This window comes from Pleurodeles waltl, chromosome 7 (genome assembly GCF_031143425.1).
Source record: "Pleurodeles waltl isolate 20211129_DDA chromosome 7, aPleWal1.hap1.20221129, whole genome shotgun sequence".
Lineage (NCBI taxonomy): Eukaryota > Metazoa > Chordata > Amphibia > Caudata > Salamandridae > Pleurodeles > Pleurodeles waltl.
Window position 1 is genome coordinate 1,103,623,274 of NC_090446.1, and position 27,963 is coordinate 1,103,651,236.

The window sequence follows — 27,963 nt, forward strand, 5'->3', positions numbered from 1 at the left end:
TGAGTCAAGCCTGCATCAAGAAGAAAGAAGGAATCTCCCTTGGATTCACTCCCCTGCTTCTTCAGGCACCAACTGCAACGACTATCAGTTGCGTGGATCTGCTCTCCTCCGGAACTGCGTGGATTCCTCATCACAGGTGGTGGTCTGGAATGGAACTTGGGAGACAGTAAGCCCTTGCCTCTACTTGCAGGACACTATACCCCTGTGCACCACAACTCTTGCAGCTACCAAGGCTTGTTTGTTTCTCCTCCAAGAGGTCATCAGGCTTCGTGGAGCCCCGGCCCCCAGCACTTTTTCCTGTCAAGCACAGGCCTCTCTCTGCTGCTACAGCGACATGGGACTCCTCTTCAGATGTGTTGAGGGGCCTCAATGCGACAGCCCTGCCTGCTGCCAGTGGGTTGCCTGTGGGGGCTGCCTCCTCTTCTTGGGACTCTCCTGACTGCTGAGGGTCACTCCAGACTCCCCTCCTTGGTTTGAGTCCTCTGGCCTTCACTGGTCCTCTTCAGCCTTGCAACTCATCGTCTTCTTCTGCATTTGCCACGCTTGTTGGTGGTTCTACAGCACCACTCAACTGCAACCGGACAGATGACGTGGGACACCATCTGCATCACTCCAGGAACTCCTCTGCATCTTCTGTGCTGCACAGCTGGTCTTCTTCGACCGCCGTTGACCTGGTCCTGCATCCACAAAAGGGTGGGTGGTGGCTCCTACCATGACCGGACACTCCATTGCAAACTGGACTCAGTCCCCTTCCTTTGCAGGTCCTCTTCTGCCAGAATCCACCTTTGGGTTCTTCCAGCCTTGTTGGGGTGTTGCACAATCCTTTCTCCAAGTTTTCCTGTTAGGTTTAGGGAAAATCAGGTACTTACCTCTGGCCTCCTGGTTGCTGGAGGTCACTCTGGTTATCACCTCTTGGGGTTGCTAGTTCCTCCATCTCCATTCTACTGGTTCCATATCCTTGAGTGGGGAACTATATCTCACATTTCACTTTTTTAGTATATGGTTTGGCCCTGCCCTAGGGCCCGCACTATTTCCTGTTACTTTTGCCAATGCTGATTGCTAATGTGTATATAGTAGTGTGTTTACTGTCCTCCAGTTGGGGGACTGCCTATTAGTATTCTAGTATTTGTGTTACCCTAATAAAGTACCTTTATTTTTGTAACTATGTGGTTCTTTCATGTGTGATAGTTCTGTGAGATATAGTGGCATTGCATAAACTTTGCATGTCTCCTAGATATGTCTTGGCTGCCCATCCACAGCTACCTCTCACTAATAGGGGATACTTGGACCTGATGTAAGGTGGTAACACCATAAGTGCTTACCACACACCACACCAGCTTCTACAGTGAGTGTGAAACTTCTTTGAGCCATTAGATGATTTGTAAACAGCTGCCCTTGCAAGCAGCATGTAATGCTTCAGTAGCTAATTTGGCTTCTTTTTTGAAGGAAGCTCCTCTTCCTTTGATTCGTTTAGCGTTCCAGGTGCTCTCGAATGGGAGCTATGTTGTTTTGTACAAAGAAAAGTTGTGGAATGCGAGCCGGCATTGCCTTTGTCATTTTGGTCACCCTAGTTGTCACTTGTTGCGGTAATGCGCTTTGTCTTCCAACCCAACAGAGGAAAGTAGCAGAGATATGGCCTCATATTGCTACTTCAAATGTAAATTTTGACAAGCTAAGCAGACTGAAAGCTCTTTTGTTTGGTGCTTACATTTGCCTGCGAGACCTATGCTCTTAAAGTGGCAACGTCATCTGCAGAGATACAGTCCCTCTTAAATACTAACTTTCCAAGCCACTTTGATTAATTAACTGGGTGAATATGTAACTCCTCGAACACCGCTAGGTTTGTACATTTCTTTGAGGCTGTTGGTTCTGCTTTTGTCAGCACATTTTCTTCTACATTTGGCATCATACCTTCAGCCATACACTATTTTCTCAAGTGTTTTCGCAGGATTCCTTGTTAGCTTGCACTAATTGGCAGCATTTTGCTGTTGCTATTCTTTCTTCACAATGGCTGCCCCATCTCAACAAGGAGAACTAATGGTGCTTCCACCAGCCCATCTGTGTCATGAACACATGACGCAGTACATTGGAGCATGACTCATGGAAGAGCTGGAGTGCAACTGGTCTCGGTCATTCAGACCTGTGTGTGGCCAGTCCTTCACTACTTGTGGTGCCCTTTTCAAACATGCACCAGAAGTATGTCTTGCTACGCAGGGCATACCTTAGTTAAACAGTGACCTGTTGATGTTCTCGCTGCGGGCTCATTACCAGACATGCACATTGAGATTGCGTTTATTGCGGGAAGATCAAGAAGATGCGGATCTGTTGCAAAAGCTGTGGTGATGCACTAAGTTGCAAAGCTACTGGTCAGAGATAGCAAGGACACTCAAATATGTAACAGAACGCCATCACTGGCTTACCCCCCACACCTGCATACTGGGTCTTTACCTTCATTCTCGGAAGGCAGGGATGTCCTCGCGCTTTGTAGATTTTTCACTAATACTGGCGCAATGTGCCATTACACATCGTTGGAAATCACTCATCCCCCCGCAAATGGCGGAGTGGTGTGTGGAGGTGCTCTAGAGGGGATTGGCTGAAAGCAGAGCATTGCATAGGGAAGAATAGAGAGGGCTACATAAGACTCCTATCTCCCTGGAATGGGATATGTACTTGGAAAAATGTAGGGAGAATATGCAAGTGGACGCTCCTATACACTCCTAAACATGACATCTAATAATGAGAACCTAGGAATTAGCGCATATTCAGCAGAGGCGGATTCCTTCCCTACAGCTCTACCCCAAGGGATTGCATATGAGATTACACAAAACAGCCTCAACACATGTGTGATATACTTCCCTAACGAGCCTGACCCAATCTTACAACTCTGTTTCCCTCCAGTCCTGGTACGTTGGTTATAAGAGAGATCCCAACCGAAGTTATATTGGAAACAGCGGACTGCTCTTGCCAGTTGGGTAGTTTAAAGGGAGGAGGGTTCAAAAATAGTTACCACCACAGAGACAGGAATTAGAAATACCAGGGACAATGGGCTTTGCAAGGGAAGAAAGAACTATATGTATGTTTACATATCCATGTACTAATGTATACCTTTCACACTGCAATAAAGTTTGTGAAAAGAAAACCTGACATTTCATTGCATACATTTTAGATTCGATATTAAGGTTATAAATGTAGAAATCACAGTTTCGCTTTAGGTGTTATTAGGGACCTCTACACTTTGAACCGACAATAGGAAAGGTGTTGTGAGGTTACTTTAGTTATTACACAGCACGTTATTTTAGCTTAGGCCTGAAGCTTGTGCCCTAACACTCCTACACAAGCGTTTTTATTTTTCTTATTTTAGCAAAAGCTTTGTTTTAGTGGACAAGTATTTATTATTTTATCAGCTTGTTCTTTTGCACAGAATTCTGTTATTCTTTTCTCTGCATGACATTTTTATTCTGTGCTTTATTCAAGGCTGAAAGTGATAAGTTACGAGTTATTGCCAGCACAAAGCATTCATGTCCTAAACTCTCATACACAGAAATATGCGAGTTGTCACGTCAGGGCAGTTTTCTCAGAACACCAGATGTTTTATTATAAAACTCCTCACTGCTCCCTACACAATAGGGTGGAATTCCAACCAGTTGCCATCATATGTTGCACGTCGCCTTTGCAGTTTCTGCTGAGATCTGACAACTTCTCTCCCTCCATGTGGGAGGATTTGCAGTAGACCAACAGACCACTTCTCTCCCTACAATCACAGGTATGAGGGATATGTTTCTTACGGGAGGGACCTGATGGGCAGACTCAGCTTACAATGCCATGCTCTTGTAAAGAATCTTAGTAGTGCAGGTAGAGATTCTATAACCATTGCTGTGACAGTATGGTGGGACTTTTTCTATGTTTCACTTACCTCGTCACTGCCTTGCTTTTATTATGTTTTTTCATCCTTATAATCCCAAAACATGCCTTTTTGCAAAGAATGCAGGTGATTCAATAAAACTTATTGAACCTAATCCTGCTTCAGTTTTGCCTTTGTATGTGTGAGACATATGTGACTGAGAGAAAGGGGTAAGATCTTTCACACTACTATTTCTCTGAGAAATCCGGATGTCATGTGAAGGGCTGCCACAAATCACCTTTTACTCTTGGGTACTGGCGAGGTGCTGCTAGTTGGCCGGAATGGTTAGGTCACCAGCTTTCACACAGCTCAGGATCAGACTCAGTTCCTTGCACCCGGTGATGCTGCTGCCCAAATCCAGCACTCGTGTTACTATATCAAGAGTCTCTACGGCACTGGTCTAGCAATGGGATGATGTCATCGGCTCAAGTCACTACAACATGAGTGAGACAGGTTCCAAGGTATTTTCTACTCTGTGAGCTCACTCAGATCTCACTCGCGATAACCATCCGTTGCAAATAAAGCAAAAAAGCCTGGTTTTGGACCAATTAACCTTCTGTCATGAGGATTGGCCAAAAGTACATAATTAATGGGCCCAAGGTCAATGGACTGCTTAAGTAAACCAGGAGGTCGTCTACATAGAAAAATATTTTATCCTTCAGGGTTTCTGGCCATCAGAACCCAGTAATTCTCTCAGATTGCTGAATTTTACTGGACAAAGACTCAATCGATTGCTAACAATAACAGGGGCAGGAGGAATCCCTCTACACCCTTTCCCCCACAACCCTCCAATGCGAAAGGGACATTCCTCCGATCCTGACCCAGAGACTAGTGTATAGTGTGCGGGTGTAGACCACGAAACCGGTTACAAATTTAATATACCCAGAGCATAAAAAGGCATTCCCATGAGAGAATGTCAAAGGCTTTTTCGAGGACAATAAATAACAGATGCGCCTCCAAACATCCATGCATGGTTCTCAACACCCAATTCTGCTTTAGTGTCACTCATATTCCATTGTTACTCATCTCCTCTTCAGTTGGGGATTTTTTTGTCTTCATTATCATTTTGTGTCTCTTAGCGAGTATCTCGTCATTCCAGGGAGCCATCTTTCTTGTTGATAGTGTCTGGCTCAGAATCAGGGATGTTAGGTTATTAATATCTATAAAGCGAGCGTCTCTCCCAGGAGGGTATCTAGGCACTTAAAAAGCAGGCAACTGTGCTGGTCAAGTGGTCTAGGTAAAGATCCATATGTTTAGCTTCTTGAGGAACTTAAGTACTGAGGAGGTGGCTCTGATGTGCGGGGGTAGTCGCTCATGGATTTAGGAATGAGGTACGAGAAAGCACCACCACCGACTCTGCAGATGTGGGGGGATTTGTGCACGTAGGAGGTGGGCAAAGCTCAGGATTCTGGTCAGGGATTGAAACTGATGTGGCTTTAAAGGTAAGAGGAACCTATACTGTGCTGGGTATTGTACTTGAGTGTGAGGAGCTTGAAGAGTGAGTGACTGTGGATGCTGCGCTACAGAGGGCTTTATAGTGATGTGTGTGTGAGGTGGGAGTCTGAGTGTGGGTGTAGCGGACAGTTTTGATGACCTGAAGCCTCCAGGTCCGTTGGGTGGTGATGCTGAGAAGAGTGCGCTGTCATACTCCAGTTTGCTTGTGATAAGGGCCCGGCAACTGTGCTGCGTGTGTTGATAGGGAGCTATCTGAAGATATCTTTTTAGGATCTATATTATTTAGAAACAGAAGACGTGACCATGTTAACTTGCCTGTTCACGCGGAGTTGGATGCGCATCACAATACCTAGGTACTTGGTTTGAAGGCCTGGCAAGGTGTTGATCCAATATCCATAGAAAGGTGTTCTTGCCAAAGAGTTCTATACTTCTGTTTTGTCTGTGTTGGCTTTGAGACAGTTGGTCTTCATCCAGCTGCCACCTTCAGACATGCAGGTATTGTGCATTTGCTCCAGGTGCCAGACGTTTCATTGGTGTGGGAAAGCGTGAGCTGTGTATGGGCACAAGAGATGATGTTGATTCTGTGGAATCGAATGATATTGCTGAGTGGTGCCACGCTGTTGTTGAACAGCATAGGTTTGAGAGATGATCCTTGGAGTACTCCCCAGAAGGGGTTGGCAGTGGTCCATGTGTATGGAGCCAGGATCACTGACTGGGTTAGTTCAGTGAGGAAGGATCAGATCCAAGGGAGAGCTGGCCCTCATATGCCAGCTTCACGGAAGCATCGCATGAGGACAGGGTGAGGTATGGAATTGAAGATAACTCTAGTATAACAAGAGCCCAATGGCATCTGCGGTAGAGCCTTAAACTGGACTGAGTGGGGTCAAGGTGGTGGTTGTTGTTTAGGTGATCGGACAGTCATCTGTTGATGACTTTCTCTAGGACTTTGGCAGCAAAGAGCAGCAAAGAGATTGGTTGGCAGTTAGCTATCGTCTTTGGGTCTGCTGAGGGTTTCTTCAGAAGAGAGAATATGGTGCCGTGCTTCCACACATCCAGGCAAATAGATAGGCTGATGCAGTTGTTAAGTATCGGGGTCAAAGCTCTGCCTATGTGGTCTAGTCCTTCAGTAAAGATGAAGTGTGGGCAAGAATCCAATTATGACCCCGAGTGCATGGAGCATATGGTCACTGCAGTTTCCACTGTGGTAATGGTACATAATATACATTTCAGGTAGGGAAAAAAACATCTTATACAATCTGGAAAAAGGTAAAACATGTTCAGTGGAGATAACTGAACTGCAGACATTTTAGCTGAGTGTTTCTAGAAGCTTTCCTTACGTATCTGAGTGCATGTGCCCATTCCCTGTCCCAGAGTGTCATGCCAAGATCAGAGTCCCATTGAGCTCTGAGAGCAGAAAGCAATACAGGAAAGGCAGACCAACTTATCTACAGAGATTGGAAATCATATGTCATTCTCAGCCTCACTGATAGAATCTGCCTTTCATGATATTCATGATGACATCAACAATCAATCTCCTGCTCATTCCCAAAGCAAAGCATATATAGAAGGTTATTGTGGTCATTGTTTGGAGAGAAATGTGCTTCTGGATCACATTCAGAACCGGAAGCAAACGCCTCCTTTCTTCCAGCTTGCTCTCAACACCACCCCACCATCACCAAACAGAGCTGATGAGGCCGAGCTGTGGTCGTGACACAGGAAATGGTGCTGACTGCTGGGAGACCGGACCTCTAAATGGCCCGTCCTACAGCTAAAAGCAGTGTGAGGGGGTGAGTAGGCACCACTTCCACACAAATAAGTTTTCTGGTGAGCTTGTGCTGCCTGGAGGTGTGAAGACATAAGGTGTTTATTCAGGCTGAATACCCACCTGACAACACTTCTTTCGAGAGTGTGCCGATACACACAGGGTATTTGGAGACTGGCTAAACTGATATTGTGGGACATTGTGGCAACTGGGCCACAACTAGAGTACTGCTGGAATGGCAGCAAGAGCAGTGAGTTGTGAATCATACCAATTACCCCCCTTGATTAGTGTGCCATTCACTAATATTGTTTCCGGGCTGCTGACATAGGCAAGCTAAGGACAGCAATATTGCAGGAACAGCATATAAAACACCACTCACAATCCACTGAACAACCCTTCACTGTGGCCCTTAGGGAGTCATTGGGCAGAGATCTGCCAATGTGATCCTTGCTGCCATCATAACCATGAGGTAGGCACTCAAGCCACAAATTGATACAGCGGTGTCTGAACAGGCAAAGGAACTTAGGGGAAAGCCCACTTTCTAGAAGGGAGGGCTAAGGACTCAGAAGAGAGAACTTAGAACAATAATGTGACACTGGTGGGTCTACCAGAGCCGACTGTGGGGCAAGAAATGATAGCCTACCTGGAGAAACTGCTGCAGCCGACTGGCACCACAGGGAATCTCTGAAGCATTTTTTATAGGACTGGTGCACATGGTGTCTTACAAGGCCTATCCAGGGGTACACCCAAGCCTGTAGTACAAGGGCTCCTAATCTTTAGTGACTAAGATGTCATCCTGCGCAAAGCAAGGAAGGCAGGTCATTTACTAGTAGTCAATACCAAAATCTTGATTTTCCTGCATTAAAACAGTGGTAGGTGTAGCGAAGTCCTTGGAGGGGAAATGGAAGGGTGAAATACACACTATTGCTCCTATATGCCTTAAAGTAATGACAAATACTTAAATCCTGGTCTTTCAGCATCCCAAGGAAGCCTAAGAGACCAAGAGTGTGAAACAAGAGGGAGAGGACAACATCCAAACCTGAAACAATACCCCAAAAGAAAGAGCATGTCAGTGCAGGAGGCACTCCAGAGATGGAGGGAGAGGATGACCTACGTCAGCTCGAGTGAGAAAGGAAGGAGAGGGAGCTGAAGCCAATTCAAGCACAAAATTTGCTGAAAAGCTTTCTGGAGCGCATGGTGACACAGAATCAAGCTCTGTAAGCTCTGAATCAGAAACAGACTGTCTCTTGAGAACTAACCTTTCCTAAGTTTTGCCCTAGCAAAGAGGATGATTTACACTAATTGCGTGTAGTACCCCAATATAGTCACCAGTGACTGGATACTGCACTCATGGAACATACATAGAGTCAATTTTAAGTGCCTATATGTGTATATGTTGTCTGGTAAAGAAGTGGCTGACAGGTAATACCCCTGCAAGCGATGCTACCCCCTGTATCCCGCTCTCCTATCCTGGATGACAGGACCTTATGTTTGGAATAGCTCGCTTACCCTGCTTGTACCCTCACTTCCTTGCAGCATGTGCCTCACACCACTTTGTCTTAGCCTCTACCTCTGTCCACTAACTTCTGGTCTGCTGTGGTAGCTGTGTCTCTGAATGAACCCAGTGACTCTGCAGTTTCAGAGTCTTGAGTTTTCCTCTGCAGTTGAGTGGCAATCACCTTGTAGGCTGTTCTTAGGACTTTTTTGCCGGTAACAAAAAGATGTGCTGAGGCACATATGACGATTAGATGACAGTTGTTAACTGCTAGTGATAATGTTAAAGGTATTTTGAGTGTGCTTTGGTTTAGACACCATTTTGGCAAACTTGGCAATACCACCTGCTTCACTGTGCATGTCCTCCATCGGGGAGGCTTGGGAGTATGGCAGTTTGCAAAACAAAACAGCTAGAGTTCCTCTGGAACCTGTGATCACAGCCACAAAGTACAACGCATCAGCAGTATATTTCAAGTAATGAGAAGGAAATAAGTTACTTATGTGAATTTTATGAAAGATTCCAATACTAGAGAACTATAGTTAAAGTTAAGTAACTTATTGGAACTTTCATAGATTCACATGCTTGAATCAGACTATAAAGCAGTATTTAGAGCACACTGCACTGACAATATATCATTTGAATTAATGACAGATCGCTGACTTAACTGCAAAGACATGATAGCATTATAACCTGTAAAGATACTGTAACTTATTAGCACACCTATTTATGTCTGATCAGAACTATATGTAAATGCAAAACACAACCATTAAATCATGAAATGTGCGTACCAGAAAAGAAGGATGGAGGGAGGCAAAAATTAGTTCAGTTACTGGAACAGATGTCACAGGACTGCCTGCCCAACCACTACATCTCCTTTTGTGCATGGCATCTAGACAGTAGTGCTTTGTACACGTGTGAGTACTTTTCCAGGTGGCTGCTTTACAAATGTCTTGTAGGGGCACACCTGCAAACAGTGCCATCGATGCTGAGACAGATCTCGTGGAGTGTGCCCTTACCGAAGAATGTAAAGGTTTACCCGCTGCTTGGTGACTAAAGTTTATAGCAGCTACTATCTACCTGGCTATACTCTGCTTAGAAAGGGCCTGTCCCCACCGCGGGGCACTATAAGCGACAAATAACTGTGTAATCTTGTGAAAATGTTTGGTTCTCTCCAAATAAAATTTAAGATTCCTTTTTATGTCCAACGAATGAAGAGATCTTTCCGCTGGAGATGACGGGTTCGGAAAGAAAAATTTCATTATCAAAGGCTCGTTAATATGGAAGTCTGATGACACTTTTGGAAAAAAAAATTGGGTTTGTACGAAGTATCATTCTATCATGCTTAAATTGAAGGAAAGGTTCTTCAGTGGTCAAAGCCTGGATCTCGCGGATACGTCTAAAAGAAGTAAGGGCCAGCAGAAGAGCTACTTTCCATGATAAGTGCTTCAAATCAGCTCTGTAAATGGGTTCAAATGGATATCTCATAAGCTGAGATAGAACCGTGTTGAGCTGCCAAGAAGGTGGAGGAGGTCTTACTGGCAGAAAAACACAAAATAAATTGTTTTTCCAATCTAGAAGACCAGAGAGATGGCGATGCCGGCGAACATCTGAAGTGAGATATGGCTGCCAAGTGAACCCTGATGGATGCATGAGCCAACCCCATTGACGCTAGACGGAGGAGACAGGGCAATATTTGCTCTGGTGGCGACAGTAGTGGATCAATCTGCGCCTTCTGACTCCACAAACAAAACCTTTTCCACTTTAGAGAGTATGATTTGTTGGTGCAATCCTCTCTGGCTTTCTAAAGTAGGTTCCAACATTCGGGGTGAATGTTTAAATGGGCAAACTCATTGTGATCAGGAGCCAAGCTGATAACTTTAGTGATTTGGGATCCAGATGCAAAACTTGACCCTTGGCCATTGTCAAGAGTTGTGGTAAGACTTTCAGCTGAATGTGGTCTGTCTGAGAGCAGGTGGAGCTAAGAAAACATTGTTGGCGAGGCCAATAGGGAGCAATCAGAATCAGTCTGCAATGTTCTCTTTTGATCTTTGTAAGTACTCTTGAGATCAGGGAAATGGGTGGAAAAGCGTAGGCAAATATTCAGAACTGTGCCATCAAAAATGCATTCCCCCACGAGCACAGATGGTGAACCCAACTTGCATAAAAGCCGCATTTGGAGTTCTGCGGAGTTCCAAAGAGATCCAGTTTGGACTTCCTCCCACCTCCTGAAAACTTGGTTGAGCACCTCCTGGTTCAGCTCCCATTTGTGACAGGAGGACGTCATTCTGCTGAGGGTGTCTGCTTTCTCGTTCTGCCTTCCTGGCAGATGTTCTGCTCGTAAACTGATTCTGTTCCGAATAGCCCAGTTCCAAATAGTTTGCGATTCTCTAGATAGGAGGAGTGATTTCGTTCCCCCCTGCTTGTTCAAATAATGCATCGTTGTCGTATTGTCTGTTCTTATGAGAACCGCTGAGTGCTTTATCCTGGGAAGGAAAGACTGCAGGGCCAGGAAAACCGCTCTCAACTCCAAGAAACTGATGTGATATTTCTGGAAAGAGTTGCTCCACTTTCCGCTGATCTGTAGATCTTAAAGATACGCTCCCCATCCTTCCATAGAGGCATCCGTGGTAATGACCAACAGAGGTCGAGGAGGCAGAAAAGGAAGACCAACTACGATGTTTAGCTGGTCCGTCCACCAATGGAGCGCTTCTATCATTCAAGGAGTTACTGTGATTGAGTCATTGAATGAGCCCTCTTTCATTGAATGTCTAGTTCCTCTTGCAGGGGTGCATTCTCAGGCGACCAAAAGGGACTAGCTGAATACAAGAAGACATCATCCCCAGAAGTGAGCGCCGATATAGGCGTCGTCGAACAACATGAAGCCACAGTCAAGAGGCTGGTAACAGTCGACGTTGTCGTAGATGCAGCCACCGTATATGTTCTCGTCAAGGACGTTGTCGATGATGATGACCGTCAATGGTGGAGTTGTCGTCGACGGTCTGTCGTCAGGAGCTGAAGAAGGTTTTCTGAACGTAGTAAGAACCTTTGGTGGAGGTGTAGATGGCTCTGAAGAAGGTTTAGACACCTCCTTTGAAGTTGAAGGCAGATGCTTAGACTTTGAGGAAGATTTCCTAGCATGAGTTGATGAGGAGACTGTGGCCTTCCCCAGACCCCAGTGAGGTCTTTTTAAAGGTTTTTGAGGGTTGTCCTGAACCATTCTCAGAGTGAGGTGACCTTTGCCTCTTTTGAGATTTCTTAGAAGACCAGGAAGACTCCTCACTGTCAGAGTCTGAGACAGGGTTCTTCAATGATTTAAGCTTCTGGAGCCATATAAGCAGTCTTCCCTCTCTATCCTTGAAAAAATTTTGAGGAAAAGGTACGACATACCATGCAATTAGCAGCAGAATGTTCAGGATAGAGGCAATATATACAATCTCCATGAGGATCCTCAGAGTGGAGCCTTTTCTTCACACAAGTACTGCAGGCTCTGAAGAGACTTTTCCTCTCTCTGTCAGACATTGTGCTGGTAAAGCCAGGCTCCAGAAAGTGTGAATGTGAATCAGAAAACACTCAATAATAAAGTAGAAATTCAGATGTAGTGACAAAATTTTCTCCAACCAGAACAAAATGAGCAGAGCTCAGAGGAGACTCCCTAGCAAGATGTGCAGTAGAAAATCTGAGGTACTGGAGCTTCTCTCAGGAGGGTTTGAGGAATTGTGCTGGGAACAACAATAACTCCTCAACACTATCTCCCGCTATTAGTTAAGAACAGGAAACTAATTAATGAAAAAGAAAATGCAATCCCTAAGGAATAACCTATTCACTCTTTAAGATACAAAAAGGCCTGGCCTTTATAGAGACCAAAAATAAATAAATATGTCAAATATTTAAATCAGGTTGATAAACAGCTGTTTTAATTTCCAACATTACCCTCAGCATTCTCTCCTAATAAGCAAACTTAAGTTTCAACTCTTACAAAATCAATACGTACATTTGTGGAAAACATTTCAAGCCTGCTCCATCAGTAAAAAAACAAAAAGGAGCATGATGGTAGTCAGGTCCCAACCTTCAACATCAGGTTAAATTAAACTAATGCATCTTTGTAGCATGTAGGTATTGAAAATGATAAGGAAGGACAAGATATAAATGAGTAACATTTTTAATTTGACTCCAACAGTAGCACCCTGTCTTAATTATTTGTCCCTGCTGCAGGGCTTCGAGAAGATCCCTCCTCTTATAGTAAAGGAACAAACAAATCTTCTTGTTGATAGTAGAGCTTTCTTATTGGACGGTCCACTGATTAACAGAAAATAGTAACTTGAGAAACTAAGTTATACAGGAATTTTAAACGCGAACCTAACCTTAGGTCCTTCCTCAGCATCCTCAATTGAATACTTTTGCAGGGAACATTAGAAGAAGAATCTTAGAAGCTTTGGTAACTGTGAGCTCAAATCAGGCTGTGCAAACCAACAATTAAAAGGAAATATGTACACTGTTTATATAAAGTTCTTCCCACTCTTTTAAGACCTGTACTTGAGATCTAGTAGATGTGACAACTGATGTTAATCTGGAAGAGAGAGAAACATTCAATAAGCTCCAAGCTAATCCAAAGGTCTGTCACGATTAGATGCAGAATGAGAGACAGGCAGGTACAGGACACACACTTTGCGGGCATCAGTCACAGCCTTCCTTCTCCTATATGAAGGGGACGTGGAAAAAAGTGACGGCATTCTGACTGAAAAATTCAATCAATCAGACACAGGGAAAATATGATTAACAGCAGATGGTCAAAAATATCAAGCGAAATAGACAAAATTATTTTCCTGACAGGAAGAAAGAAGATATTTCTGGGAAAATATTTTGGCTGGCGTCCTGCGCTCCATCTCTCGGTAAAAAGATCTGGATCTGAGACGCACATTCCAATACAATGCATTGTCAGAAAAGGTGCCTCCAGGTTCTTGGTGTTAAATGAAAGCTTAACAGCCCACATTTAGTTAAGTTGAACATTCATGACAAAATGTAACTTGTTAAGCTCCCATTCTGCAGATCTGAATATGAAACCATGGTCAAAGGCATTCTATGAAGCTGTTTCCAAGAAAGAAAAATAGACAGGGTTCTGGGATCTGCCTACGACTGGATAAAATATGGTGCCCTGAAGGATTAAAGGCATCTGTATTACAAACACTGATTGCTTAGCCAAAGCACTGTTGGATCACTTCTACATTTAAAGTGGAGTACATGTAGAATTGCAATCCCTTCCTGGAGGCTCCAGCTGGTGGTGCTGAATGATCTGGTCTTTAAGCTAAAGATTTGAGAAGAAATGGGTCACTATTTTCAGGAAAATGCCAGACTGCTATTGACACAATGATCGAATCGGATGCAATTAAAGTCGTTATGTGGAAGGATTGATTTAGGCTAGCTACTACATGGAAGTCTCCAATGACGGACGTTCAAAATTTAAAAATACAAATGTGTGACAAAGAACAAACCATTCCTCCAACCCAAGATGCGTGTGATTAATTTACCTATAAAGCCACCTGGCTGGATTCCAAAACCAAAACTCTGTGACTACTCAGACTGAAAATAATACACACAAGTAGGAATAAAGCAGGTATTTCAACAATATTATACCAAGCTCTATGCTGTCTAGGAGTAAATAAACATTTAGTGACAGTCGCATTTCCTGAAAGTTGACCCTTTTGTGGTCTGCCCAGATGGAATGTCTATAACAGCAGATAACACTGGCAGACATTATAAAAGCTATTGTTGACTTTGCAGCTGGGAACATGTGTGGGGCAGATGAGGGGGTAGCGGCAAGTTTATGATGCCTATATCAGAACAGGGTCACCAAAATGATCAGCTTTATTTGAGACTGCCACTCAGAAAAAGGTTTTTGCTGTGCTCCATGAAAGAAGCTAATAGTCTTTCACCTCAAACCTGGTCAAGTCACATGAGACAAAACAGTGGCCACTACTGATGTTGACACCAACTATAATGTACTCTGTAAAGTCGGTGCAAATGGTCTTTTTAAGGTGTTACCAATGCTGGTACAATCAGATCGATGGGCATTTTCCAGGCAAATACACACTGTGTAACATTAGGTGCCTGTACTATGTACATGAACTGGTATCTGCACCAGTCCATGACCCTGTGGTCCTTTGAGTAGATCTAGAAGAAGATTTCAACATAGTCTACTGAGGGTATACATTTGTAGTGCTGCAGAGGGTGTCAGTTAGTGAGGAGATGATGAGGTGCATCCTATCATATTTGTATTCCCACCCTGTACAGTCCGAACGGGCAGACTGATATCCCACTCATCTGAAACAGCCAGGGGTGCCCACTGTCCCATTAATGTTCATGATGGTCATGGAACCCCAAGCTAACATTTTACAAGTAATGTGGAGTTTCTAATTATGAATTTTACAACTTATCAGTGAAACTGCAATGGGTTTACCAGGTGATTTGCAGAACCACACCACTTGAAGTTTGATGGGGTGGTGACGTAACTACCGTCTTTCGATCTCATCACCATGATGCTAGAGTCAACACTGACAACAGGGGCTCACACGATAACTGTTTAAGGTGATCATGTGATGTTGGGCAAGGTGCAGGATGAATGCATTTATGTCCCCAGGCTGTCCGTTTGGGTGTGGGCTACAATATGGGTTGGGGGTGTTCATAATAGTGGGACCACTATAATATCTGTACAATATAAGGCCTGTCCATAATTAATCCTGCTCCATGAGCTGGAAAGCAGCTGCTTAAGTAGCTAGATGTTTGGAAAGTAATGGCTGAACCAGCCAGTCTGGAATGACTATGTAAAACAACCCGAAGTTCCTAGTTTGTAAATGTGGCCGAAAAAAGAGAGAGACCAACGAGGCATGGCCTACAACTAGTTGAAGCTCACAACGTATGGTAGAAAGAGGGCAGAATGAAGGGGAAGAGGGTCCGGGTGAACAGGTGGCCATGCCTATGAATACCTGAACTACCAGAGAACCACCAAGCATGTGGCACCTAAGACAGTAAAGACAGCCCCTCTAAGAAGAGACTGGCTGCCCTGCACTGGACTGGGACTGTAACTGTAACTGTGGTAAGAAAATGGGCCTGGGTGAAGGATGTGACAAGCCACACTAATCTATTTCTGGATGTCCTGAAGCCCGGCACAGTCTGCCTATGAAGATTTTCCTAAAGCCATCTGGTGCAAACAGGCTTCCTCCAAAAGAAGAAGGTCTGAGCAGTGAGCTGAAGAGTAGGAGGAAAAAACAACATGGAAGCCACCCAGGGCCCTGTGTCCCACTGCAGACTACACAGGCCGCCTCCCGATTCATTTGGATGACACCACTGAGGCATCCTGAAGCAACCAGTGCATTCAAGGTTTACAGGTAGGCAGATTTGCCATACAATCTCACCTGTCTGCTGCACATAAAATATCCTTAAATGAATGCAGCAATGGGCATAATCACTCAATGGGGTTAACAGGAAAGGAGGTAGGCAAAAAAAACTTGCGAGAATACAACTGCCTTGGCCGAGTGATTTTCTCAGTCAGAGGAGGCCTCCAGGTAGATAAAGAGGTGAGAGGTCCACCTCGACTGGTCCGATTCCTTTGGGTATTGCTGTTTTACTAATGAACTAGGTATAATATTGCAGTCTGACAGCTAGACTGAACTCAGCATACAGAAGAAAGATAGAACTGGGCATCCACATGTGATGGAGAAGTTTACCAGACCATCCATCCGTGGGGGAAGTAGGCTTCAGGAAAGGCTGCAACAGTGAAACAGAGGGTACTCAACAGTAGAGCCTACTCCCACAGGCGCAAATCTACGAGCAATTAGCAACACAAAAGATGCACTGGACAACAAAATCAGAGAGGTGGGGTGGATGTGACTCCACTATGGCATGACCTGAGAAATTCTGTGGACAGGATCACATATGTGGAATGCAGAGTATCAGAGCAAGAAGACATGGAAAGACAGCTCAATACAAGGGTCTAATGTTATGATATGTTGTTTTGTTTAGTGCACTAATCACCCAAAAGGTTCTCGAGGCGCTTGTACAGGTGTATTAGGGTGTGGTCCCTGAGGTGCTTACTTGAAGACCCAGGTCTTCAGCTTCCTGCTGAACTTAAGTAGTGAGTAGGAGGCATGAATGTGTTGAGGGAGGTTATTCCTTGTCTTGGGTGCAATGCAGGAGAATGACCGCTCTCTAGTTTTGCTTTTGCAGATGCGGGGAGTATGTGCAAGTGAGAATGAGGTAGATCTTAGATGTCAGTTGGATTAGTGAAAGTTTGTGCAGCTGTTCACGTCTTCTAGCCATGTTTTGTGTAGGGCTTTGTATGTGTGCTTGAGAAATTTGAATTGTCTGCCCTTGTGAATGAGGCGTCAGTGAAGATTCTTAAGGTGCAGTGTGATGTGGGTGCTGCGTAGGAGATGGAGTACGAGTCTTGTGGCGGTGTTCTGTAGGGTCTGGAGTCTGTGTAGGAGTTGTTTAGAGATTCTGGAGTAGAGAGTGTTGCCCAGTCCAGTCAGTACTTGAGCGATGGTCTGTCTGGTGTTCTGAGGCAAAATTTGAACATTTTTTGTAGCATGCGCAGGATGATCCCTAGATTTTTTGCATGGTCAGTAGATGTGGGGCCCAGCTCAAACGGCCACCAGGTAGAATCCCATGGGGAGGTCTTGCTGCCAGAGACCAGTACTTCTGTTTTGACAGAGTTGAGCTTCAGGCAGTTGGTTCGCATCCCATCTGCTACCATGGTCATGCAGTTGGTGAAGGTAGATCTGGCATGGTTGCTCTGTCCATCAGAGAGAGGATGAGTTGGGTGTCATCGGCATAGAAGAAGATGGTGAGCAGTCATGTATACGTTGAAAGGGATGGGGCTGAGGGACAATCCACATATCAATCTGAGTTTCTTGGTCTCTGATATGAAGGGGGGCAGCTGATCCTTTGGGTTCTTCCCATGAGGATGGAACAGATCCATCTGAGAGCAGATCCTGCTACACATATCTTGTGGAGTCTTCGGATGATGGCATTGTGAGAGATATTGTTAAAGGCTATGGAGCGGTCGAGCAGGATGAAGGTCGCCATTTCTCCTTGGTCCACCATGATTCCAAGGTGCTTGGTGGCCACAACGTTTGCTGTTTTAGTGCTGTAGTTCTATGGAAATGAGTGTTGTGTAGAAGATGGTAAAGTTCGAGGTGGGATGCGACCTTCTCAATCACTTTGGCTGGATAGGGGAGCAGGGAGATGGGTCGTAACCTGCTCAGTTGATTCAGGTCGGTTGTGGGTTTCTTAAGGAAAGCACCAATTTCTGCATATGCATCCAGGAAAATAGTAGACATGATGGAGGTTTTGATGATGTGGGTCAATGTGATGCTGACTGGTGAAGTTCCTAGGATGAGATGTGATGGGGACATGGGTCAACTGGGGCACCTGAGTGGATGCTCCTGCCAAGGTTGTACCTTTGGTCAGGAGGTTGTCCCTTTGGTCAGGTGGCTGTCTTAGTTGGTGGTGGGTAGATGAGCGATGAGTTCTATGGAGTTAGGCTGGTGCGCAAAGTTGCTGCAGATGTTTGCCATTTTGCTGTGGAAGAAGTTGGATTGGTTGTTGCACAGTTCTTGGAAGGCAGCAATGTTGACAGTTACTGAGGGTGAGGTGAAATCCTCGACAATCGAGAAATTCTCCTTGCAGCTGCTGGGGCTTACTTTGATGCAGCCTTTTTCTTGGTGTCTCTTATTTGCTGGTGGTAGTGTCTGAATGCAGCCTTGTAGGTAGTTGTTGTGGTGTCTTGGTTTGCTCTCAATTTCCTTTCTAGCTGTTTATGGTGTTGTTTGGGATCTCTGCGGTCTTCTGTGCACCAGCTGGCCACTATGCTTGTTGAGTTTGATAGCAGTGAAGAAGTCCACGCAATTCTTGATCCAATATCTGAAGTTGTTGATGTCCTGGTGGAGGTTGTCTGTAGGGCTAAGTTGATCCATGCTGAGGGCACTGAGCCAGTCTGGTTCTGTGATCCTGCCCCAGCTGCAGCTTGGAACGATGAACCTGGTAGAGATATTGACTTGAGATGTGTTGATTTAGAAGTGGATGATGGAGTGGTTGGTCCACGTGGATGGTGTGGTGGACTTGTATTCGATGTTGCGTGTGGTGAAGATGGGGCCAGTGTGTTACCTGCAGTGTGCATTGGTTCTGAGACGAGCTGGGTGAGTGCAATATTGCTCAAGCTTTCAAGATGTGCTGTGGAGCAGGGATTGTTTTGGTCTTCTAGGTGAAAGTTGAGGTCACTGAGAATGTGGGCTCTGAAGTAGATGGTGACCTGAGTGACAAAGTTGGTGATGAGGCTGGTTAAAAAGGTGGCAGCTTGAAGTGCAGCTGTTAAATGATGGCATTTTCTGTAAATATTGTGTTTTTGATGGACTCCTTGTAGATGATAGTGAGTCCTCATTCTGGCTTGTGAAGGAGGTTTGGTTGAGCAATCTTAAAGCCTCCTGGGATTGTTGTAGCAATGATAGGAGCCGTCAAGGGATTAAGCCAGGTCTCTGTGATGAAAAGGATGTCAGGTGTGTTGCTGCTCAGCAGGTCCCATATTTCAGTTCTGTGTTTGCTGAGTGATTGTGTGTTAAGAAGCATGCATTTAAATGGGTGTTGAAGTATAGGTTTTCTGTGGCGTGTGGTGTAATGTGGGGATGTAAGCATTGTTGGTGATTTTGTGGTGTGTGTGTGTGATGGGAGAGTGTTTTGAGGGCATTGAAAGTATTTGCGTGAGAGATCTGGGTGGGTGACTGCTGGGAAACAGGCAGTGAGTACAGGTGAAAACTGTCTGGTGTGAGGCGCAGCCGTAGTCCGGGGAACAGCATCTAGGGTCTAGCTATCCAAGGAATGAAGCAGAGCATCTCTGGGCAGTGATTAGACCAGGGTTCCTGGCACTGGGGGAAGTCCAGGCACAGATGGGCATAGAAAGGTTTGCCTTTGACGTGCTAGTAAAGGGTCAGCTGTGTGTCTATTTTGCAGTTGCTATAAAATAGGTCCTGAGAGGGGAGAGAAGTGCAGGGTGGCAGTTAATTTTCTGTGCTGATTGGTGATGGGGAAAAAAGTGAGCAAAGCCATTATTCAGAAATGTCTCGCAGTTTGGTCTCTCCGAAGGCAAAATGACTTATCAATAGATTGTTTTGGTGAGCCCTGCTTTCCACATCCTTAATTCTGTCTTCCAGTGCTCTAGTTGCCATTGTCAGCTGTTAGACTCAATGTGAAAATGTCATAGAGATGACAGGCATTTAGAAACAAACACCATGGACCAGAACTATGAATACTTCCTTAGGGTACACAGATCACTCTTTAGTAAAAGGCATCTCTGTACCTCAACCCAAATGCTGACAACTGTCACACTTTATAAGCACAATGATACCACCTGGCAGTTAAACTTCAGCACATAAACTTAGATGAGGCTGGAGACAAAGCCTGTTGACTTCTGCCCTGGTTAAGCAGCAAGAGGGAGGAGATGTGATGGGTGTGGGAGCTCGTTAACAAGAAGGGATTGACCGAGAAATCGCAGAGATCTCCGCAACTACTATACAGACCAGGACGCGGGGAGAATAACAGAGGGAGAGGACAAAATTCAAGCCCTTTTAGGGAAACTGAAAATTACAAAATTGAACGAAAACTATATGGTGACCCTAGAGAAATAATGGTCATAACTTGAGGTTACGACCATACTACTGAGCAAGAAATACCCTGGGTCAAAAAACCTATCAAATGAGTTTTTCCAAGAGTGTGCATTCAAGCTGGGATCACATCTGTTAAGAAGGTTGGGTATCAAATCAGAAGATTTCCCAACATCCTTTCACCGGGAAGGACTGGCTATAGTTCCTTATGACTAGACTTTGGGACAAATCACCCTTAATACTGTGGTGTTATTGCATGTTATAGATTACAGGTTTGCTTGTAAACAAAAAAAAAAATGAAAATATTTAAAACCAAAACAACAGCTTGGAAGGACATTTTAATTAATTAACTAATTAAAGTTAAACAATCTAATGAGAAAAGGAAGCATGAGTGTTGAAGCCAGTTTCCCTAGATGGATGGGGATAAATATTAAACACTGACCTTTTCAGCTCTTCTTCCAATTCTTTGTTTTTCTCTTCCAGTTTCTGCTTAGTTTGTTTCACAGCAAGTAACTCTCCTTGCAGCACATCCTTCTCACATGTTAGATCATCCATCTTCGCTATCAAGTCATTCTTTACCACATTTAGGGCATTTCTTTATAAAAAACAAACATGATTATTTGTTTTAACATGGACATGTATATGCAAGTGTGTGTGTGTGTGTGTGTGTGTGTGTGTGTGTGTGTAAATGTGTCAGAATGCAGGTGTTTAGTCTATTGATACAGTGTGTAACGGTTAGTGGCAACTCCTACAAAATTTCTTATGACTACTTTACTTTACTATATATTTCTACTGAAAATATTTCATTCTAATCTCTGGAAAGACATACTGGTCAATGGTAGAACGAACAATGTACTTGTCAATTTAAGACAATCTTGATGTTGTACACACTCACATTTTCTTTTCAGAAGCATACTTACAATGAAGTGTAGTACAGGACTGTACAATACACTTTTGTATCAATTCAAATATATTCACAATACAAGGTTTTCCTAAAAACAACAAACGTCAATGAATGAAGGAAAATCGGGAAGGCAATAATAGGATCACTGGTTACAGTGAGTGGCAGCTATGGACATATTGATAATGATGAAAATTCACACTTTACAAGCAGCTTAATTTACTCAATACAAGGATATCCTGCCCATTTTCAAGGCTCTATACAAGTCTTTATTGCAAGTAAACTTACTACCCACAAATGTCACATTAACAAAGAATTGTGTCATTCTTCACACAAGCCAGTGTCCCAGCATCCAAGCAGAGAATAACAGAACTTAGATTTACAAACAATTGAAATACGACAATATAAAGTCTATATCACAACACCAGTAACCTGTCACTTGATTTTTGCTAATCTCTGAAGGAGTCACTACTACCAGAGATGTAGTTTTGAAAGCCAGACGTCAAATCATGCAACAAAGCTTGGAATGAGTTTAAAAGAAAGGGTCTAGTAACTGACTAAGTTGATGTCTATATAATTGAGGCAAAAAATAAGGGGAAAAAAAAAAGATTTTCAAAATCCCTGAAGAAATTGTGAAACTAGCAAAACATTGAAAAAAGCATCCTTTGAAATTCTTTTTAAAATAAAAATGGTTACAGAGTAGCTTTAAACCCTAGACACCGAACTAGAGAAATAATAAATTCTACATTAGAAAAGGAATAAGAGACTGTTTTAGGATAGTCAGCAAAGTTTCAATCCCTCTGATGCACATTAGTGTCTACCACATGCTAAATGGCCCCTCTGGGATACCCAAAACATCCTTAGAGTATGCCATTTACTCAAACCTTAACTTTTCAAAGGACACTCAACAGAAGCATAATGGTTGGGTCCTTGGATTCGTTTTTAAAGCACTTGTATATGTGATGTATTCTGCACATTCAGATACATCTTCAAAATGCTAACTTCTAGCATGAGGTTTTAAAGAATATGGAAACGCATCACAAAAGAAATTCCAACTACCATATTGTTGTACTGTTATGTAGAAAAAGTACATCCTCTTAGGATTCTATGGCCATACACATTATGGCATAGCTGACCTTGAACTAGTCCTACAAAGTTATAACAGTAGATGCAGTAAACCTTGCGTGACAAAACATACAAATTTCATAGTGCTTATTGTACAAAAAAAAAAAGATCAGCCAACATTCATAATCCTTGAATTAAAAGTGCATACCATGGTTCAGTAATGTGTAAAACTCCCTTTTATAAGTCATAATCTGAAGCAAACATTTCCAGGAAGAGTTTATCAGTCTCTCACATCACATCTTAAAAAATTGATATTTAAGAACTGTAATTTATACACAACTCTCCACCTACCGCTAAGGGTCGAGACTTGGACTTTGACTTAGTCATTCCATAATTCTTATTATTTCCTTTTTCTGCCAGTCTACCATAGCTTTTCTGATGAGGTTTGAGTCATTGCCCTGTTGCATAATCCTCCATTGGCCAAACATTAGATGTTGGACAAATAGTCTCACATTTTCCTCTAAAATGTGCTGGTCGAGAAAATAATTCATGGTGGATTTAATGCTGAAGAGGCATGCAGGTAGCAGCTGAAAAGCAGCCCAAGTATAGATCCTCAAACGACATGCTTGATGGGTGGTTGGTAGGCATTTCACGTGGTGATACATAGTGTTTTCGTTTTCACCAAACATGCGGTTATGCATTACAGCCAAACAACTTCACTCTTGTTTCATCTTTATTCTAGAGGCCTTGTGGTTCACTAAGGTGATATTTTGCAAAATACATCTTGCAGCAATCTTCTTTGCAGCGATGAGAAGCTTCTGCGTACTAGAAGCTACTCCTTACTAGAAGAATCTTTAACTATAACTGTTACTGAATTAATATAGGCCGGAAGACCCTCGAGTTTTGGTGGTTCTTTAGAATTCCTAGGAGCTTCATAGGGTGTGATATATGGGTGAATTTGCCATGATGCACACTTCTGGTTAGTTTGAAAACCACCTTAAACATTCTCAGTTTCTAAGTAGTGTTTCTCATCATGGAATGATGAACTTCTAATTATTTGGAAATTGACAGAAAGCTGATCCTACACTGACAAGTAGCAACGATTGTTGTGAAAAGATAACTGTGACTGTCTCCAAGACCATCACAGACATCTTTTTACTTGGGCACAATGTTTTACCATAAACTCAAATGCTACAGACCAACCTGACAAAGTTTCTGAACTTATAAAAAGGTAATAAGACTAACCGACTATCAAGTCATTATGTGTTCTTTTTTACCAGCACCTACGTCAATTTTCTTTTTTGCATTAATAAGGAAACAGCGACTCACTGTTTTCACATATGGTTTCTGCATTTTGGCAACTTTTTGGTTTAAAAAATGATAAAGTGAAATGTGCCCTATTGGGTACATAAAGGTATATTTAGCTTCTGTTGGGACGAGATGAAAGTTGGATATACTAATACGCATTTCTATAGACTTGTCATGCCAATGGTCACAGTGCGGCCCGTGACTTACCAAACAGCTTTCCTCACATCCCGCTCGATACAGTGGGATGATTTATGTACTTGTCTGCAGGAGCTGCATCGGAGTGTGGTATAGGCGGTGAAGGAATTTGAAGTGGATGAGGCGAAGTCTATAGTTTGGGGAGAGGGCAGCTGTTTGGCCACAGCAATAGGACCAGTGTGCATCAGTGATTGCGGAGTTGGTGGCTTCCTGCCCAGGGGGTGCAGCCAGTCGAGGCTGTCCCAGGTGCCATGTCCTGCATGACGGAGTAAAGGCAAGGGACTACACAGCAGGCGATGGGTTGGTTAGCATATGTTCAAGGGTGTGCAGTGTATGAGTTATTGAGAATGCACCATGAGCGCGCAACATGTGGCTTGAAGCTGGTGGTTAAGAAGGACCTCGAGCACCTTAGGGAGGAGGGCTTGGAGGGCGTGAATGGAAGTTTAAAAAAAAAAAATCAGCAGGATGTAGATCTGCAATGGTATGGAGGCAGAGTCCACGCACTCTTGCCCCAGTCTCCTTGTTCTGCAGTGGCAGTAGTAGAGGTTTGCCCATAAGGGGAATAAAGGGTACGTACAGGAACAGCATCTCAAACCTTCCCATGCCCATCGCACACACTCTACCGCATCAATCTCAGTCCGCGGCAGTTTATATGTTCTTACGATATCACAGAAAGGGAACACGGCACCACCCATTCTGCTGTGTGGGGTTGGAATTGCATAGCGTAGAGCCAAAAATTAATGTATTGAGTCTGGGCGCAGAATGTGTAGAGGGACAAGTCGGGCATGCCCAGTTCCCCCTTTTGGAGCGGGAGGATGAGTCCCTCCCAGGCAATCCTCAGTTGTTTGCCAGCACAGATCACGACAATGAGGTTAGAGCGCAGCAGTCATAAATAAATGTGCAGTGAGTGTGATTTGGAGATTTATAAATAGGTACAGAAACTTAGGTATGATGACCCTTTTTGCAAAGGCTATACAACCTGTCTCTGATAACGGCAGTCAGTTCCACACTGAGATTCTCTCTTCCAGGCACCCCACGGCACAGTCTGATTGGCTTTCGCGGGTTTGTCGAGGAGGCAGGCGAGCCAAATACCCAGAAAACACACTGGTTCAGTGGCCCTTTGTAGGAGGTAATCTGTGGTGAAAGGCTGTGTGCACTACGCAAGGGATAACAGTGTGGACTTGGCCCAGTTGACTTGGATACCGGAATATCCAACAAACCTAATGACCTCGTGATTACTGGGCCTATGCCTCATCCATTATGACGGCTCTCCAATTCTACATGGCAATTTCTTTCCCAATCCGTCATGGCAGCTTTGCTTCTTCCATGGTGTCAGTTCCTCTTTTAGAGTATAGAAGGGGTATGACTGCCTTCCTCCTTGCATTGCAACACTTGTCTGCTTCTGTAGCTGTTTCCATGCTCCTGACAACCCTCTCTTCCAGGAATTTTCCAATTTCTTAGTTCCAACGTTGGTTAAAGATCCTTCTTGCGTCATTCCTGGTCTTATCTCCTTTCCAGTAATTGAGTTTTTGTCCTCGCCGTGCCATCTGGAAGCCATCTTCGCTGTATGAGGTTTTTCCCTTCAGGGTTTTTCCTTTTGGGGGCTCCTTCTGGAGGGCACTTCCCACTCTGGCACAACACGTGTTCGTGGCATGATGGCTACCAGGACACGTCACCCTTAACTCAGGCAGACGAAGACAGTCAGGACCACGAATCCTCCCACTGCTCAAAGTTCGCAGCTAGAAGCCAGACATCTGAGGAACTTGACAAGACTTTAAAGAGGGAATGTTTTCTTTTTTGCATCACCACAGCCTTGCAAATAGTGTTCTTTTTATCAAAAAAAAAGGCTGGCATCCTTAAGCAAATCAGAAAAACTATTTAAGCCTTAACCATGAAACAGCACAGTTTAGAAGTACTTACTTTGTCTCAAGCAACTGGGCATTTTCTAGAATTAAATTTTCAACTTCACGACCCATGCCTACAAATAAATAAATAAAAAAAAATTAATTTGCCAAAGAGTCACTCATGCGGTAAATGTCAACATGTTAAAACATTAGCTGCTCTTCTATCAACCTCTTACGTTATGGTTCAAATCTTTTTATTTGCTTATTTTATTCCATAACACATATGATCCACTACATCCAGAGGCTGGTGAGAAACATGGTAGGAGGGGTGCCCTGGTAGGAGAAGTACCCTGGAGAGGAAGCAGTTATCATAATCAAGAGGGGTGAATTGGGGAAGAGCATGATAATATAGGAAAGATCTTAACAGAGAGAAAGGTGGTCTCTTCCACACAAGGGATGTGCTTGTTTGTTGCTCAGAGTCACTAAGTTTGACAAATGGGGTGCCAAGTTAATAAAGTCTCTCACAATCTCGGTGGTCACATGCAGGCTCATGCTGCGTTAGGTTAAGAGCTTGGAGGTGTTTTAGCCATTAAAGTTTGCTGAAGTCTTGTGAGAGAAATTGCAGGCATGAATCACACATTTATCGAATTTTTACAGTTTATTATCAAATGAGGCCATGAGTTTTTCCATTCCTATAGTATTCCAAAGTCGTAATGTTCCAGCGTGGCATCAGTGAGCTACTTGGAGGTGAAGACCTGTTTGGCTCTGCATAGTGCCATAGTGAGGCCTACCCTTTAGCAGAGCACAGTGGGTAGGTCAGAGCGTTCGCGTCCTACCAGTATGTAGCTGGCGAGGTTAGGGACACATGTGCATAAGGTCTCATTAATGTATTTTAATATCCCTTCTCAATATCGTTTGAGATTAGGGCCGCGCCACAGGAGATGTGTTACAGTTGCCTGTGTGGCCACAGTTCAACTAGCAGTCCTCAATGCTTCCGCACTTCCATTTTCCTATGCCCACTGAGGTGTAGTACCAACTGTATGTTATTTTGAGCATTGCTTCCTTGCCTGCTGCGCTAAAGGAAGAGATGTGTACCCTGTGGAGTATATCAGTCTATTCTTTGGGAGTGAATAAGTGATCCAGCTCTGCTTCCCACCTCCGCTGTGCAAGGGACTTGGAGGTGTCTGCCACTTTATTAAAAAAGGCGCATAGGATTGAGAGAAGGCCGTTGTCTCCAGTTCTCGTGATACGCCATTTTTCATATTTTGTTAGGGGCCTGTTAGCTGTTTACGGATGGGAGGTTGAGCAACCCTGTGGTTAATGGAGGTGTAGTGCCAAAGTTTCTTAGCTAGGATCCTGTAGTTGGTCTGCACTTGTGGGAAATTCATAAGACCCATGAGTAGTGCTTAATCTGAGTCAATGATTTCCAGTTCTCAGCACCAATGCTTAGTTGTCAACAGCAGCACTTACGGTAATCAGACACATGGTGGCCCTGCCTGTCAAATTTATAGCAATATACACAGTGCACATAACAATACAAAAATGTCTCAACCAACAGGACCCTTCTTATACAAGGAGCAACAAGAAGTTCATATCAAATCCAGGTACTCTTCTTCAGAGTCCTTCCATAAATGAATCAGTGGTCAAGACATAGCAGTAGACATTTGACTCTAAGGCATAAACTTAACAGGTTCTTCTTCAGGACAGATGTAGCAACCTGACAGAGCAAAGAAGAAAGTTCTCTTAGGTAAACATCCAAGGTCCAAAATAGGATTCACAGAAAAATAAACTAAATCCTTCAAATAAATTGGAACCTTGATGGTGGTTTCACAAAACAGGGAGCTTTGTCTGCAGACGTGCTGTTGAAAATGGTTTCACAGAATTCAGAGCTCTGACCTTTTTGAACGTATGTGCACTTAAGACTGCATCCATTGCGTTTCCAAATTATTCAAGGCTTTCCTTTATTTTTCTTTGGGATACAGGGTCCCCCTCCCTTTTTTCCTCTCAAATTTGCAGGTCACCACAACAATAGATGTTTATAAATCCAATGTACTTTAAAAATGATTTAGACCTGCCACCCAAGACATTCTTATGGCTTTGGGGGCCTAGAATAGTCTTGACTGTCACACGTGTAGGACTTTATGGGTTATTAGTATAGTGTTCATACAGTCACTGGCAACGCTGCCATAAACAATGGGTTGTGCATGCTGCATTGACCTCCTGATGAAGGCCCTGGCACTTAGTTTTATATAAATTAAGCACTGTCCATGACATCTCCAATTGTTTTGCACTGCGCTACCTGTCAAGTGTGGTATGTTTTACCTGTGCTAGCTGAGGGGAATGCAGAGTTGACAATAATAGAAGTAAGGGGAGAAACAGGTGTTAA

The 27,963-nt window shown here is 43.8% G+C and overlaps 1 protein-coding gene across 2 annotated transcripts in view; it reads right to left on the reverse strand.

The window, feature by feature from the left end:
• SPAG9 (sperm associated antigen 9) overlaps nt 1-27,963 on the reverse strand; it is a 1,094,694-nt gene that overhangs the window by 835,928 nt on the left and 230,803 nt on the right. For both annotated transcript variants that reach the window (XM_069200034.1, XM_069200033.1), the window contains exons 9-10: nt 25,654-25,711; nt 20,707-20,859 (exon numbers count right to left, since the gene is read on the reverse strand). In XM_069200034.1, coding sequence (XP_069056135.1) covers nt 20,707-20,859; nt 25,654-25,711 — 211 coding nt within the window. The remainder of the gene's footprint in view (nt 1-20,706; nt 20,860-25,653; nt 25,712-27,963) is intronic.